This window comes from Orbicella faveolata, unplaced genomic scaffold, assembly GCF_042242905.1.
Source record: "Orbicella faveolata isolate gen_17 unplaced genomic scaffold, um_ofav_v1 contig_47, whole genome shotgun sequence".
In the NCBI taxonomy this organism is placed as follows: domain Eukaryota; kingdom Metazoa; phylum Cnidaria; class Anthozoa; order Scleractinia; family Merulinidae; genus Orbicella; species Orbicella faveolata.
In genome coordinates this window covers 18,360,001-18,375,898 of record NW_028301577.1, presented here as the reverse complement: position 1 = coordinate 18,375,898, position 15,898 = coordinate 18,360,001, and the positions used below count along the sequence as shown (strand labels likewise).

General features: G+C 38.4%; 2 protein-coding genes and 1 long non-coding RNA gene across 4 annotated transcripts in view; 2 read left to right on the top strand and 1 right to left on the bottom strand.

Moving 5' to 3' along the window:
* LOC149097458 (uncharacterized) overlaps positions 1-15,898 on the top strand; it is a 36,034-nt gene that overhangs the window by 6,683 nt on the left and 13,453 nt on the right. The gene's annotated exons all lie outside the window — the stretch shown is intronic.
* Positions 99-7,928, bottom strand: LOC149097460 (2-(3-amino-3-carboxypropyl)histidine synthase subunit 1-like). The gene is given in 8 exon segments (XM_089279700.1): positions 99-1,038; positions 1,751-1,829; positions 2,770-2,870; positions 3,572-3,728; positions 5,443-5,511; positions 6,847-6,965; positions 7,335-7,421; positions 7,424-7,928. Coding segments are annotated over 8 exon segments (1,059 nt in total). The 5' UTR covers positions 7,595-7,928; the 3' UTR covers positions 99-762.
* The window catches only part of LOC149097459 (uncharacterized), an 8,317-nt gene continuing 402 nt past the window's right edge, over positions 7,984-15,898 (top strand). Inside the window, exons 1-5 of one of the 2 annotated variants that reach the window (XR_016204205.1) lie at positions 7,984-8,528; positions 8,766-8,814; positions 13,379-13,437; positions 13,698-13,754; positions 14,879-15,471. This is a non-coding gene — a long non-coding RNA (uncharacterized LOC149097459). The other variant, XR_016204206.1, reaches the window with a different exon arrangement.

The window sequence follows — 15,898 nt, the reverse complement described above, 5'->3', positions numbered from 1 at the left end:
TTTTTGTTTATTCACCCTCCCCCCCCCCCTTTTGACTTTTTTCTGTTTAATTTCCAATGTATTTTACCACCTAATAGAATTCAAACCTTGGAGGTTCACGAAGTTTTTGAAGCTATGTAATACTTAAATATAATGGGAGAAAATGCGCAACAGTCAAAATTAATGTGTCTCAATCAAGATGATAGCCAATCCTAATGTTGTTTTTTTGTCTCAAGGGCGATCGAATTCTAATTTCTCCTTACAATATCGAGTCACTGTCAAACAGAAAAGTAACGAGAATACTGAAGAGAATCATGGACCAGGGGATAACGAGGAAAATGGCAATGTATATATCAGGGAAAATTGATCTTTTAAGGGTACGCCCGTAAGAAGAAAAGGAGTCTGAATTTGAGCTGTCGCATATTTGTTTGCACTTAATCAAAGCCCAAGAGGTGGTTTCGTTTTCAACCTCGCTCTACCATATGATTATAATAAGTATGAATCTGCTACAGTTACGATTGCATACATTTTAGTTTTCATTTGCAGTTCCTGGGAAATTGCTGTGGGTGAACGTTCGTTTAGCCATTGCCATTTTGACTCTTTTTTCACGGTATATTTTACAATACGCTGGTAGCAGCTTGTATAATTGTAGAATTACGGACGAGATATTATTTCGTTTAAATATTTCAACAGCCCTTTTATGTCGCAACTTGGACGCGAGTTAGATCTCTGCTATTTGGAATGTTGTCTTCTGTCGTTCGAATCATTCTGCGTGCGTTCTTGTTAACTCACGTCAACCTTGTTCAATTTATGTAGGTTCTCTTGATGGCATTTTCCACAACATTCGGTGCTTTGTCCGCCACAGCCATCTTTGTTATCCATGTTTGAGTGTATATTTTCTGAGGATAGTTTTTCAGTGTGTAAGTTCTTTCTCCTCCTACTTGTAGACACCTGTCTGTTATTTTCATTATTCACGGTCCACGGACCCAAGCTGACGTTTGCGTAGAAATCCATTGGATAATCCCGTTGCCATTCAATCTCTTCAAGTACAACTGACGCCTGTTGGGTCGACATAAAACTCTTTGTCAGAGCGGGTACTCCTTAATACAGATTGCTAGAGATTTCCTTCTGAGAATTTGCGAGTACACGTACAATGCATTTCCACAATGTATTTTCATTCTCTGCAGAATTTATTTTCACTTTCATCGCCTGAAAAGCGGGAATTCTCTGCCTGATTTTCCCAATTTTTTTCCATCGAAACACTCAAACCGTCAACTTGTGAAATTCCAATCAGATTAGTGAAGTCAACATTGAGCCTTCGTTAGTTCGTAGCAGCACAATGCGTACCACAAGGTGAGCTTTGATCTAGGTAAATTGTCTAGTTGTTGATGGAAACAGACTGCGAACAAGAACCAATGTCAGTCAACCACTAAGATCGCCAGTGTCGTCATCTTCCCAAGCGGCCGACATAACAATATTTCCTACTACTTAAATTTGGATTGGTCAGTAAGAAAAATCAATAATAAAATCTATTAACATCGCGTCACCTTCTGTCACACGTGCCTCAGAAACAAGTTTAAGACATGAACTGCAATCCAAGATGGCGACTGCTCGTCCAGTCACCTACTTGGGTCTCACTGTCAAGCTGTGCCCATAGTGGCAGTGAGTAATGGGCTACGAAAATGTAATTGCTGGTAACGAGACGTTAATCGTAAGTTGAACTTATAAAATCGGAGAGCAAAGTAATTAAAAAAACAAACGGTTGATTTACCTCGTAAGGTGACAGGAGAGGTTTAGGAAAAGCGCAACCCCAATCGATGGACAGTCGTGGACATGCTACCTGTACCCATCTGTTAAAATAATAAGATGGAAGATTAGTTCCATTAAGTAACGATGGCTTGATTATCTTAAGGAGCTACGTCACGGTTTCCACATCCTGAAAAGTTCGTCGTTTGGAATCCGTGTTAATCGTCTCCATCCTTAACCATCCTCGTTCCTTTATGGTTTATTATTATCTCTTTGGTGTTTTTCTATCTTAGTAAACTACTTTTTTCAGTTTTTCTTCAATTTAAAGGTAATTTTGTACATAGCCAAAATAACCTGGATACCGTGCCTGAGCTGCGTAGAACAGGTTGCACTGTTCGGTTCTACAGTTTGGTCGGGTTGGTTTCAACAAAGAGTCAGGAAACCGTAAGAGTGTGAACTGAACAAAAAATGTGATAAACACGAGGAAATTTTGATAAATGGATACGAAATGATTGCGCAACAGCTCTGTGAAAAGCTATTCTACCGACAAACATTTAAGCGGCAAAGAAGTAACTTCACAGGGAAGGAGCTGTGTAATTTAGGAAATAGCAGGGGTGGGACAGAGTAACAGAAAAGCTACCTTTGCCTAATGCACCTGCACTGTAACTGAAGGAATAGGCGAATGAAGTGTTTCGCTGTCTGGCTCAAAACACACATTAGCACCTCTCTGTCTTGTGTTCCCTTGAGTACTCCCGACGGGGTTTCCATCAAAGTGTTGCCTAGTTACGAACTTCACCTTATGACGTTAAGTCGACGTAAAATCGTTCGAGTACTCGCGCTATTGTCCAAATGGAAAACAAGAATCGGAAAATCTTCGGCTACCTCGACGAAGATTCGCCGAAAACTACAATTGTGTTCCTGACTGAAAAAAATAGTCCTCTATTACCTTCATCTCTGTTACGACTGTGGCTAGTGCAAGAATCAATAACAACTGTCCTCTATGTAGAGAAATAATTCGACAATTCAACACTAAAAGAAACTTACGCATCAACATCTTCGAACAAACGAAGTTTATCCGGGAAAATTTCAGACATCAACACAATCACATACTCAAGTCCTGCCTTGATAAACCTCCGTTCCAAATTCTGAAAATGACAATCGTATAATAAAGAATTTAGTTAAAAATGCAATCTCTTTTTGAGGGTTTCAAACGTTAAAAAGTCAAGAAGTTAATCTTCATTCTTGTAGGCTCCTTAATACCTCCACAACAAGCGCTCTGACCCTGTCTCTGTTTTTATCACAAAAAGCACTTCCTTTTTGCCATTTAGTTTCACATTAAATTCCTTTACGGAGAAACATTGCCATTTCATTCCCCTTAATGTGCTTTATTTCTGAAGATTTCCCCATCCAATACGAATTAAACATACGCGCGTTCATTTGAAATACGTACTTTTCTAGAAACAAAACCGCACATTTTCTGTTAAAAATACTTTAGTTCAGTTGAAGTAGGAGAGCAATACGCCCAGAGGTTGTAGCTACTAGACTACGATGCAATTTAATTTTTTACCGTACCCAAATTCGCAATTACCCAATAACAAGCCGTGTCTACTGTCCTGATATCCTGCAATATCAAGTCACTGACCTGATACGGCTACGATATCATGCTCCCTTGACCGAAAATTTGGGTACGGTAATAACTAATCGTACCTTTTCGGCACGCTCAGGCTCGTTTGGTCTCGCCATGAGTATTTTGGCTCGACTGCGTGTCGCCAAAATACGAACCAGGGCTCGAAAATACTCGCCTGATATGCCGCCGAAATAAAGAAACTGCTGGTCGCTATTGTACCTCTAACACCTTTGGACTCCCTTGTCTCCCTAATGTGCTGAGAATAAGTCCAAATTTCCTGGCCTTTGATGCGGTACTTATGGCTTCTTTTCTAGCTTTAAACATGGTTTCAATATCGTAATATTCTCTGGAAAATACTTTACTGTATGGATCGTACCTATTGTAGTCAACGTCCAACACGCTACTTGGCCTTTAACCGCTAAGTCGAAATGTACAATTTAACGAGTGCGAACAGAAGCGATGAAAAGGGAGCGGTTGCTACAAACAAAATAAATTACAAGTTATAGACGAATACAATAAAAGAAACAGAAATAACGAGCCGAAGGTAGACGATACTTACAAACGTTGTATGACTAGGAAGCTAAGGTACACGTAAAAAAAAAGGAAAACGGCAGGGAGGTAAACGAGACGAGATGACGGTAGCGTCGCGAAGAAAATGCACAAATAAACTAGAAAGACGCATACAAAAGGGGACTGAAACAAAGCAAAATTATGCGAAAAAACCTAACAGAACATCGATAACGTGAAAGCGAGATAAACGAAAAGAATGCGATGATCACGAAAGAATGCACGCACAAACGGAAAAAATAACAATTAAATGCGGCTGCAACAGTACCTGTGAAACGGGAATAAATATTATCATGCAATGATGAATGCATGCTTCCCACAAACGTCACTTTTCAAAATTCCCTGACTTTTCCCTGATAAAAATATTAAAATTTCCCTGATCAACACAAAATGTCAGATATAGTAGCGGCTTCTAGCATGAACGTAGAGCCGCCCTAATTTCTACTCGTTCATTAAGACGGATGAGTTTTCAACAAATTTCTTTCTTTTAGGAAAAAAAAAAATTTCCTTCTTTTAGGAAAAATATCATTGAGATCACAGTGATACCAAATGTTCCTTCCAGCCTTTAATGGTATTAAATCAGCCGTGTTAAGATATTTCAATTTCCCCTGACTTTTCTTCAAAATGTCAATTTTTTCCTGACTCAGAATAAAATTCCCAGATTTTTCCCTGACCTTGAAGAATTTTATTTTTCCCTGGCCATTTCCTAACCTCTGGCAACCCTGTAAATAACAAAACGTTCTGTTGACAAGCCAAACAAGCCTTGGGCTCTTCGTCATTCCTTTTTCAGTCTGTAGCATGGATAGACCATTGCAGGAGTATTGTTATTGTTACTTGATAGGATGCTAGTCCCGCAACCCTCCCTCCCACCTCACCCTTCCCCTTCCCCTCCCCATCCCCCCTCCCTCCCAACCAATTCTTTGCAATATACAGTAATTACAGGCCAGACTTCCCTAGCGATTGAACAGTACACGTCTATACTTAACAATTACATTATGAGCTCGGGATTTCCATCTTGCATAGAAATCGAGAGCGAATAATCTGTTTTAGTATAAATATATATTAGTCGTTCAAAAATTTATCTAAATCCTCTTCACAGACACTTCGAAAACGCAAAGGAGCGGCCATCACTTTGTTAACAACCACACACTGCTAAGCTACTGACTATTTTAAGAGTCATTTTTGTTCATTTGTTTATTCGCCATTTCCACATCCCCCATAATACACCTAGTTTGCCCCCCCAAAATTTTGCATAAGCATTGTCTTCAGTTTCTCTTGGGATGACTGTAATACCCAGGAGAAACGGGAAACAAAGGTTATGGAGAATTTTGGGGGGCAAACAAGGCGTATTATGGGGGATGTGGAAATGGCAAATTGAAGAAATTCTGCCTCTTGTACTTTTAACTTGAAGATATGAGTTAGAATAATTTATCTTGAATTCTTTTTTTTTTTTTAAAGAACTGCCATCTGGAGCAATCAGATGTGGCATGACACTACCCCTTGATTCTTTTTAAGTTTCGTACCTGTACGCTGGTATAGACGGGTTAGCAATCATTACAGCTTCCAGATGAAACCTTCCATCTCCAAGATAACTAAAACAATGAAGAATACTGGTCAATGGCTTCAATAATCTAAAATCTGGGTCAGCAGGCCACAGAAAATAGAAATTAGCAGTTTACAAAGCTTGGGAAAATGTATTATCTACATTACTTGCAAAACATGTTGGACGTTTTATTTCCATACACTTTTTATCTCATTTCGGACAAATTTCAGACAAAAATTTAGGACACTTTGCTGAAACATAGCTACCGTAAATTTACGGATAGCCATACAAAACACGAATTAGACTGAAACAACATCAAAAGATGTTACTTTTACTGCACTGTCAAGGTTTTACAGATAAACCAACAAGAAAATAAAACAAATTCTATCAAGCCGTTACGTATGTCAAGTCGTGTCTCAACTAGAGTTCACTCCATAAATCCCGGCATAAAGGAAACTTGGCACTTTGGAACTACTTCAAAGTTTTACATTGTACTGTTAATATTTCAGACGCTTGAAAGTTTTCGGACACTTGCTTTGCTCGAAATTAAACTTTTTGGCAAGTAATGTCAGTGTAATGTACGTTGTCCTAACTGGAAAACCAGACAGCTGTCTCACTATCATGGGAGGTAAATAATTATTGCTTCTAGAGTGAAGGTTTGAACATTGTACAGTTCTTTTTTTCTTTTTTTAACACATTTTTAACAGGTTGAACGTGACTTGCTTGGTATGTCTATTTGTAGCACTGACAGCAATTGGCAACGTTTCTCGGGTCATGCATAAAACGTTCATCAGTGTGGTACAAGGAAATGGAACATGCACTTGGGTCAGCTGAGGATGACAGAAGTTTCTGTCGAAACATGTTTTATAAACTCAAACGTTTTGTCGTTTTCTTAAAATTCTTAATCTGCAATAAATGTTAAAACTACTACAAAATGTAAAGAACTGCATTTGAAGGTAATTTGGGGAGTCTCACAATCATTGCTACGTGTAATTACATTGAAGAATGCAAAACACCTTTAGGAGTACAGGGCAGGGTTTTCATTAAGGGCCGGACATCGGGAAAATCGACTGGCTATGAGGACGATTTTGCCTATTCCAACTGGTTTGACCATCTAGAGGAAAGTTTTTTTATAAAGGAGTTCAGATAAAATAGCCTTCCTGCTGAAATCGTTAAGTGAAACCCCTGCAAGTCACTTGAGACAATCTTGGAATGTTGCTTATTCTAGGCAAATGAGTGGATATGAGTTTGACTGTACAGCTGTAAACTGTACTATAAAATTTGTATTTCAGTTAATAAATGCTAATAAGGCTTACAGTGTAACTTGCACAGCCCTTTGAATTTCAAGCCAGAAATATGAAGATTCTGAGCCTCACTATCTTACATGAAAGCATCTTTGTGTTTTATTCTAGGAGCTGTACAGTCAAGAATCTCTCCAGGGGACAAGGGCTTACACTGTGGAATCTCCACCTTGTAGTCTTTACACAAATCTTCATACACGGCCTGCATGATGAACACAAAAGGAAGATTATACCTAGTTAAGCATAACTTAAATTCTGTATGAAGGAGCATGTAGTTTTGCACTCAAATGGGAAAATGGAATTTAAAAGGTGCTGAATGCGTGGCTCTAGAAAATATCCACACAAGTACCATTAACAGGAGATTGGAAGAGGGAGGCCAAGAGGACAGTGATCTTCTGAGTAAGGGGCTGGGAGGGGAGGGTGGGGGCTTCAAACTCAATAACCCTTCATGGGTAGGGTATAGATATTTTTATTGATTTTTATTCCAAAATGCCAGAAGGGAATTCATGGCCACCAATTTTCTAAAATGTTAACAACCGATTCATACAATCAAATCTAACAGTTGACATACCTGAAGAGTTGCCACAAATTGTATCGTGCTCACTATCGCCAATGATGTCCCAGCTTCAAAGTTGTACCTGACTGTGTCTACAAATTAAAATGGCTGGCGTCCAATTTGATGTCCACAAATACATATAACATCTTGATTCCTTTTGTAGAGTCAATTGGAACTGTGAAGAGAGTAATCAGTATTTTTAACAGGTCAATTTTTTCAAATTTTTTCAGATCTTTTTCCAGTAGTGTTATGGCTGCAATCATATCTATCATCATGTCTACATTTAATTGCTATTGTTGGACATCTATTACTATGGAATTTACATACTTGAGCCAAGTATTACGTCCAATGAACATAAAGGGCCAACCAACACACAACCGCTCTCATGTGGCTTTGATAGCTTAGTTGGGAGAGCATTGCACCAGTATCGAGAGGGTCGTGGGTTTGAATCCTGTTCAAAGCCTGAAAATTTTTTCAGGTGTTTTTCCAGTAGTGTTATAGCTGCATTCGCATCTATCATCATGTCTACTATTTACTATATTTTTATCTAATGCTAGCTTAAGCCTTGTCCTATATCCCTAGTAGGAGCACTAAGGGTACTACATACATGTACCTGTGTGTTCTAACTAGTATTGTCGGATAACGACTATAAATCAAAGGCTCCATCAGGAGTGCTCACCGGAGCCGATATACAAAATATCCGCTCCGCAGGGCTTAGTACGCTGGCTGGGATTCTTAAGCTTTGGCATGGAACTTGCTGGGAAGCCCGCTTCAAAACAATTGCTTGCTTACTGGTTTATACTCGGAAGCTTATCCTAGCTGGAAAATGCGCATTTTTGGCATGAATCTAGCTGGTAAATTTTAATGTGAGGTTTTCCCTGGTAGACTAGCTCCATTAACAGCCGCCACTCTGGAAAATTAGCCCCGGGAAATTAGCATGCACTCATCAACCGAAGGCATTTCGCGCGAAGAATGGACTCAGGGTGCCGCCTAGTGATATGATCACTTAGGATTCGTCTATCCAGGCATGCGCTGCGTCATATTACACAGCAATTATATGACCCCTGTGTGACAGCTGAGCTGTCGACTTTGAAAGCGTAAACGTTGCTATTGCAGGCGCGGTCACGTCCCAGCCAAAGCTTTTGGCTACAGCGCTCTACAGAGTCGGGAACGGTTTCTTAATAAGAGAGTTGATTTTATTTCAACAAGGTAAGTTTCCTGTACCTTCTCTTGTCTGTTAGCTGTGTAGTTTCAGACCTACTCTACTATTCTGTATTTGCCGTTATTGTTCTGACCAAGTTGGATAACAATTAATTTTATGTGCATTATCCCCGAGCATTATCTTCTTGGTGTGCTTTCCGTTTAGACAACCAGATCTTCTTTGTTGTTTAACACATGTCGAAAATTCTTGATTTACTTATTCAGATGTTGACAATTTTGTTTCAGCAATCGTCAGAATCGTTTCGTGTAACGCAGCTAAAGACCATTTACTGAGGTATCTCAGTCTTGTGAGCTGTTGTATGTCTTTCGTGCAATAGTACCGGAAATAGTATCGTCTTTGACAAATGCTTATGCGCGCCGTCTACTTTAGATGTAACATGTTTACTTGTATAGCTAATAAGCTTATATACACTTAGTATTTAAATTTAAATCAAATTCTAGGCACAAGTATTCTCATCATATCGCGAACATTTCATCGAGTGTGTGCTTACCATACATCGACAGACAGACAGACCAGGACATTTAAGCAAAAGTCGCGGATTGTAGTTGTTTTGTTTTTCGCTATATCGTTTTTGGGCTATTGATACTGTTATATTTATGATACTGCTATATTTATGGAAAATGGAACAGTTCGTTTTGCTCGGAATTTTTAGAATAATGGTAATGTGGCAGAAACTTTAAGAGAACGAAATCTTATTATCTGAACTTATGAGCTGTTGTTTCCTTTGATTTTACACTTCTTCCGAAAAGATATTCCACCGTTCCCTTGGGTGTCCCTGATGTTTTGCTACGAAATTTACGTCTTGAAGTCTCAAGGGTGGAATTCTGTGAGCGACTTTCGTGCTTCATTTCTATGATTTCCAATCAGGTTATTCTTAGTTTAATAGCGCGCGCGAATATACGTATGTATATTTTATTTGTATGAGTTCGGCTTGAACGCGTCCCAAGCAAGGAGACAAACAAGGTTTTATACGTAGCTTAACATTCCGTTGTTTCTACATTCACAAAGCTTGTTTTAAGAAAAAGGTAACTTGGATTTCCAGGGTTACAAACGATGCAATTTTTTGGCGTTTGTATTTTCGTGCAATTTTGACGCAAATACCGAAAGAACGGTATCGCGATGCAAAGCAGCGAAATTTTATCGCGTGTGCCATAGTTTCTTCAGCGGCGCGTGACGCCAGAATAACAGTTCATTTTTTTAGGCTTGCCATAAGTCGACTCTTTCTTGAAGCGGAACAAGTGTAACTGCGAGAAGTCTTCTCGTTCCGCCAACACGCACGAGTTGAAATTTAATTTATTTAACATTGGCGCGAAAATATGGTTGCCCACCGATGACCAGATATGATGACCTTGCCTCGAAAAAACACTCTCTCAGGCCACTCCTTCCTAAATACGAAATAACTGAAGCATGTTTGATTAACATAATACCGGGTTAACTTTCATACTAGTACGAACGAAGGGCGCTAAAAAATGCCCAAATTTTGAATTAGGGTAGGTGCTGTGGTCTTGCAAATGTTTATGAAACATATGGGTCGACTTGAGATGAAGATGAAGTTAAGATGAAGAAAAAAAAATACTTTTAGCCTTCGAAAAGGCTCCCGGCGAGGACAGAAAAAAATTTGGCGAGCGCGAAACAGAATAATTCGGAGAGTGAAGCGATCGGGGCGGGACAGGGTAGCCTGTAGACTTATATATTTGATGTGCCTATCCGCCGTTTGTGTTAAGCTGCAACAAATCAATCAATGAGGTAATTAGACCTGTCAAGAAGCTACATTTTCTGTACTGGCAAACAGATCTAATCGACTTAATCATTCAGCCAGGCCCGGCGTAAGTAACATGTTCACGGAACATTTCAAATTTTGTCCCTCCAGAGCCAATATTTAGAGAGCTTAAAACATATTTTGCAACACCGAAGTGAGCCTAAAGAAATTATTAGCAAATGATAGAGGTGTCGAACTCTGCTAAGCGACATGTAGATAACAGCGGAAAGTTCGGAAACCACGCCCTTGACCACTTGGGAAAAGTTTTCATCTTTGCCGGCTAAAAAACCACAAAAATTTGAAACCGCAACGGGAAAGGAAAACTTTTAGACAGAAACGGAGGGTCGCACTAGTGGGAGATAATTGTCAGTACCAAATTTCAAATTTATTTGCTTGGCAATGTCATCCCAAGCTTTGCGGGCTTGACTGCTATTGATGCGATCGAAATTCTCGGCTCACAGGTTGAATAGCATTTTTTCTTCGTCATCTAACCATCTTACATAAGATCGTTTTCCAGTATCTACGGGTTCAGGATCAGGAGACGATTGGGAAGGCGAAGATGACGACGTTTGTGAAGTGCTTGCTTGCATGGACCTGGTCGGTAGAGCGCTTTCCTGCGCAATGCTCGCATGTGAAGTGCTCGGTTACGTTCCCCTTCCAGTCATATCATTGTAGACGGGAGCATACTGCGGGTATTCCATGCTCTCGCCGTAAAAAGCTTGAAAACCTCGTTTTTCATGTTACGCTGACAAGCGTTCACAGTTACCGCTGTGATTCCCATTGTTTGGCTCGACTTTTCGAAAATCTGCCTGCCCCACCCAAACACTACGGCGTCTTTGATGTTTTGCCGATTCGCAAAGTTTTTGCCAAAGCGAAAAACCTGCGGTCGCTCTAGGCAAAGGCCCGCGATGACAGATTTCCACCGCAAAGTAAACAAATTCTGGCAAAGATTTCCCAAGTGCGACCCATACCTATAGCACAGTCAGACGGCTCCACTCTACGTAAAATTCCTCCTCATAACAGAGCATTTTGTTCTTGTTAGGCAGCACAATCAGTATCAAACTTGCTATTAATTGCCCTTAAAATAAAGACGTTTTGATCGTAATATCAGTCTCAATGCGTTTACGTAATTTCAATGTGATGTTCTATAAAAAAGGCTTTACAGAAAAAGAGACTCTAGCTTTCCATATTTTGCGACTCCGTTTGAACTGGCCTCTTTGGAGCATTCTTTGTTTCTGTAGGGAATCATGAAATGATGCCGCCTCGAACAATCGCGGTGTTGAAGGAAACATGAGAGGCACACCATTGGCTACCGAGCTCACAGCTCACAGCAAGAGGAAAAGGGTTTGCAAAAATTAATGAGCTAGTTACTTCTAACCATATCTTTGTTAACTAATAGAGAAAAAAACGTTAGAGAAAAAACGTTTGTGAACTATTTAGTGGTTGTTTAATGCTTAAAGACCACATGCTGAATGGTATACAGGAAGTGAGTTAACCGCTTTCTCACTAACCGAAAGTGTCCCGTGACAGAGCCTCCCAACAAAAATGAAGTTACCTCTTTAACGGCTCATCGTAAGCTAATTTTAAGTGATCTCGTTGGAGGCTCCAACACATGGAAGGTTGTGCCGCGAAAGTATTTGTTATCTCTGAAGGGAGGTTTGGAAACACCAAAAGATTATTTTACTTGTAGACGACTGCTGGTAATTTTCCCAAATTATCCCAGAATCCTGATGTCTTTTCGAGAAATTCGGAGGCATTTGAACAAGTGTTTGATCTCAAAAGACTTTCCTAAACTGGCGAAAACACGTCAGCTAATTAGGAGAAAAGTGTTGTCTGCCAAAATACAATAAAGTAAGCTTAATGGAGATAAATTTTGCTTGAAACATGTAAACCTAACTTAATGTTTAGAGAAGTGTTTGCGATTTCGCAAGGGAGTCCAAACTTCTTCTGAACAACTTAACTTAATTTAGAGAAGTGATGGTGATCTCACAAGGGATTCCAAAACTTCGTAACATCTTAACTTACTTTAGAAAAGTGTTTGTGATCTCACAAGGGATTCCAAAACTTCCTAACATCTTAACTTATTTTAGAGAAGTGTTTGTGATCTCGCAAGGGATTCCAAAACTTCGTAACATCTTTACTTACTTTAGAAAAGTGTTTGTGATCTCGCAAGAGATTCCAAAACTTCTTCTAAACATCTTAACTTATTTTAGAGAAGTGTTTGTGATCTCACAAGGGATTCCAAAACTTCGTAACATCTTAACTTACTTTAGAAAAGTGTTTGTGATCTCACAAGGGATTCCAAAACTTCCTAACATCTTAACTTATTTTAGAGAAGTGTTTGTGATCTCGCAAGGGATTCCAAAACTTCTTCTAAACATCTTAACTTATTTTAGAGAAGTGTTTGTGATCTCGCAAGGGATTCCAAAACTTCGTAACATCTTAACTTACTTTAGAAAAGTGTTTGTGATCTCGCAAGGGATTCCAAAACTTCTTCTAAACATCTTAACTTATTTTAGAGAAGTGTTTGTGATCTCACAAGGGATTCCAAAACTTCGTAACATCTTTACTTACTTTAGAAAAGTGTTTGTGATCTCGCAAGGGATTCCAAAACTTCGTAACATCTTAACTTACTTTAGAAGTAAGGGATTCGCAAGGGATTCCAAAACTTCTTTTGAACATCTTAACTTATATTAGAGAAGTGTTTGTGATCTCGCAAGGGATTCCAAAACTCCTACAGTTTATTTAACTAGATGAATGCTGTAACAAGGTTTTCGAAAACTGCAGAAAAAAAAAAAGAAATTCACTACCTATACTAAGAGAAATACTTCAAAACTCTCTTTGGTTCTCCTGAAGGTTCCTTGAACATCGTAGTTTGTTATTCAACTGTATGAGTGTTTTTTAATTTATGAAAGTTTCCTAATCATTGAAGGGTTTACAAAGATTTTACTTAGAAGAAGTGCAGTTACATATAGGTTATTTTAAACAATTATACCCATTTACGTGAAGTGTTATTATTTACGACTGTTCTTCGTGATTGTATTTTATTGTGTTCACATGATGTAAGTTTCTCCGCAGGTTCTAGAGTGGAACGTGGAGTACTTTGTTGGTGTTTTGCTGAACAAATTGCATTTCAGGTATGATATAGGCTTTCCTGCAATTTGAAAAGGGAAAAGAAGGGACTCGCGTCCATATAGAGGTGTTTTTTTAACAGTTAGACACGAGTTTTTTTATGAAGGAAAGAGTGGTTTTTTTTTTTAGTTTTATTAGGCAATTTCAAAGATAAAGGTACAAAACTGTCAATTTTTCCTTTTGAAGGTCAAAAAAGTCAATACCATTTTTCAAGATAAAGATCAACGCGCGCATGCTAAATTTTGTTCCTTTCCTTTTTACACAGGTTGAAAGAGAGAGTTGACTGTGAGACCATTTTGCGTCAACAATTCAGGTAATTCAGGTAGGTAATTCACCTCATATAATAACGTTAAGGACCGCAAAAAGATTCTAAGGAAAGCTCTTTTTAACAGCTCAGTTTCACGAAAATAAGTAGACATATGGTCAGCTGCATATTACTAATTTCTGGTAGAAATGCTAGCGTCGGACGTGGTGATGGTTGTTGAGCATCTGACATAAGCAGTTAGAAGAAGTGTTATGCAAATGGAAACTGGAATTATGCAGTTTACAGGCTTCGAGGTCAAGATAGTGCCTTCCTGGCAAACGTTTTGTTTAGTAAAGCATATTAAATAATTAGTAGCGTTAAAATCAGATATAATTAATCAGTAACAAGATTCAGTTTTCTGTCAGAAACTCGAAAGCCTCCAGTAGAAAATATCCAATGCAAAAATAGCAGCCTAAATGTATGTCGCCCAGAAGAAACACTTCCCTAAAGGAATTAAAACTATTTACCTTGAAGATTAGGACAAAATAAATCACTGTGTCGAGTTTTAAGGCTATCTTCTTCTCTAATTGGAGATCACAATTACATATACGTTATCAAAAAAGTGAAAACGAGGCTATGTAGGCCAGAGTCGTTTTATTCCCTTATAATCCGTTAAATAAGTCTCTACTTTGTAACCTTTAAACCAAAAAACGCCAAAGCGTTTTTAGTATTTTGTTCCATTTGGTTTTTTAGTGTGATCACGTTATAAGAAACGTGACCAGACAACAGAAGGCATTGGTAGCCATTTTTGCATATGGTCAGTTAGAAAAATAGATCGTTAGATGATGTTGTAGCTTCCTAGAGGGACGCTGTTTGGGCAAGAATGCACTTTCTTTAGTGCATCTGCTAACGAGGATTAGGATGTTTTGGATTATAGATTCTGGGTACGATTTCTCACAATTGCCGCCAACACTTGACTCGGAGCTACAGTTGGGATTATAAGAAGATATATGGTCTTTCACATATTCACTTGTAGTTGGGACTATGGTTGAAGGGGCAGGTGCACCAGAGCAGTTTTGTTTTCTCACAATTCTTTCAAAATTTGCAAACGAATGAACTATTAATATTGCTCTGGCCCGAGAATGAAAACTAGTTCAAAATGTCTGCTGGTTTTTCTCAATGTTGAGTTTTTGTATTTGTAGCTAGCAAGGGGTTATTAATACAGTCTGGATTATAGATTCTGAGGAACAGGTACGATTTCTCATAAGTGCCACCAATACTTAAAGATATACTCGGGGCTGTCAAAAAGTTATGTCGTTAAGTTTGAAGGGGGCAGGTACACCAGAGCAGTTTAAAAACTGGAATGTGTGAGCTCGAGGTTCATTTCCAGCCCTTGTTCCTCCCATTATGGACTGAGAGGAAAAATTCAATTACAATTTGTAAATTAGTAGAGCTAACTCTAGGTATTGAACAGATCCGAGCATGAAATCCACTATAGTACATTTGAAATTATCTGCCAGTTTCAGAAGGTAACTAAGGCAGTCTGAACCTGGGTCCGTTGCGGTATTGGTTTCCTAAAAACGCTGACAACCCTAAACAGCAGTGGCAGTTAAGCAATTAGTTTATCGTAAGTTTTCATTTTCTAGGTATTGCTCATTTTATGGCAAAATAAATGGTTTCTATAGATTTTTTTACAACAAACATTTAATTCTATTGGATTTTACTCTTTTTTTATGCATGCTACATCTCCATTGAAGCCTGTATACATTTGGAAGAAAAAATGCAATCTACTTTGTATTTTTCATTAACAGCTGAATGGAGCAATGAGTTCTTGTAGTCTTTGTGGCCTTGGACACAGTTCAATTATGATACATTCAGCGACAATTGTTTTGCGGAAGGCTATAAATTACCGCTAGATGAATTATTGCATGGATGGAGAACTGTCCTAATCTTACTGCCATTCAATGATAATTGTAGTGTTTCCTTTTTGAGGTAAGTAAAATTTTTGTTTTTTCATGTTCACTAGTTAATTTAGTCATAATTGATTAAGTAATTATAATTAATTAATTGATTAATTATAACTGAGTCAAATTAATTAATTGATTAATTAATTAGATTCAACGGAATTTTAATTTAATTAACTCAATTAATTAAATTAAAATTGAATTTAAAAAGTTATTTATACTCTTCCTGGCTGGCGCAAAAAGTAATGTAAAAATTGC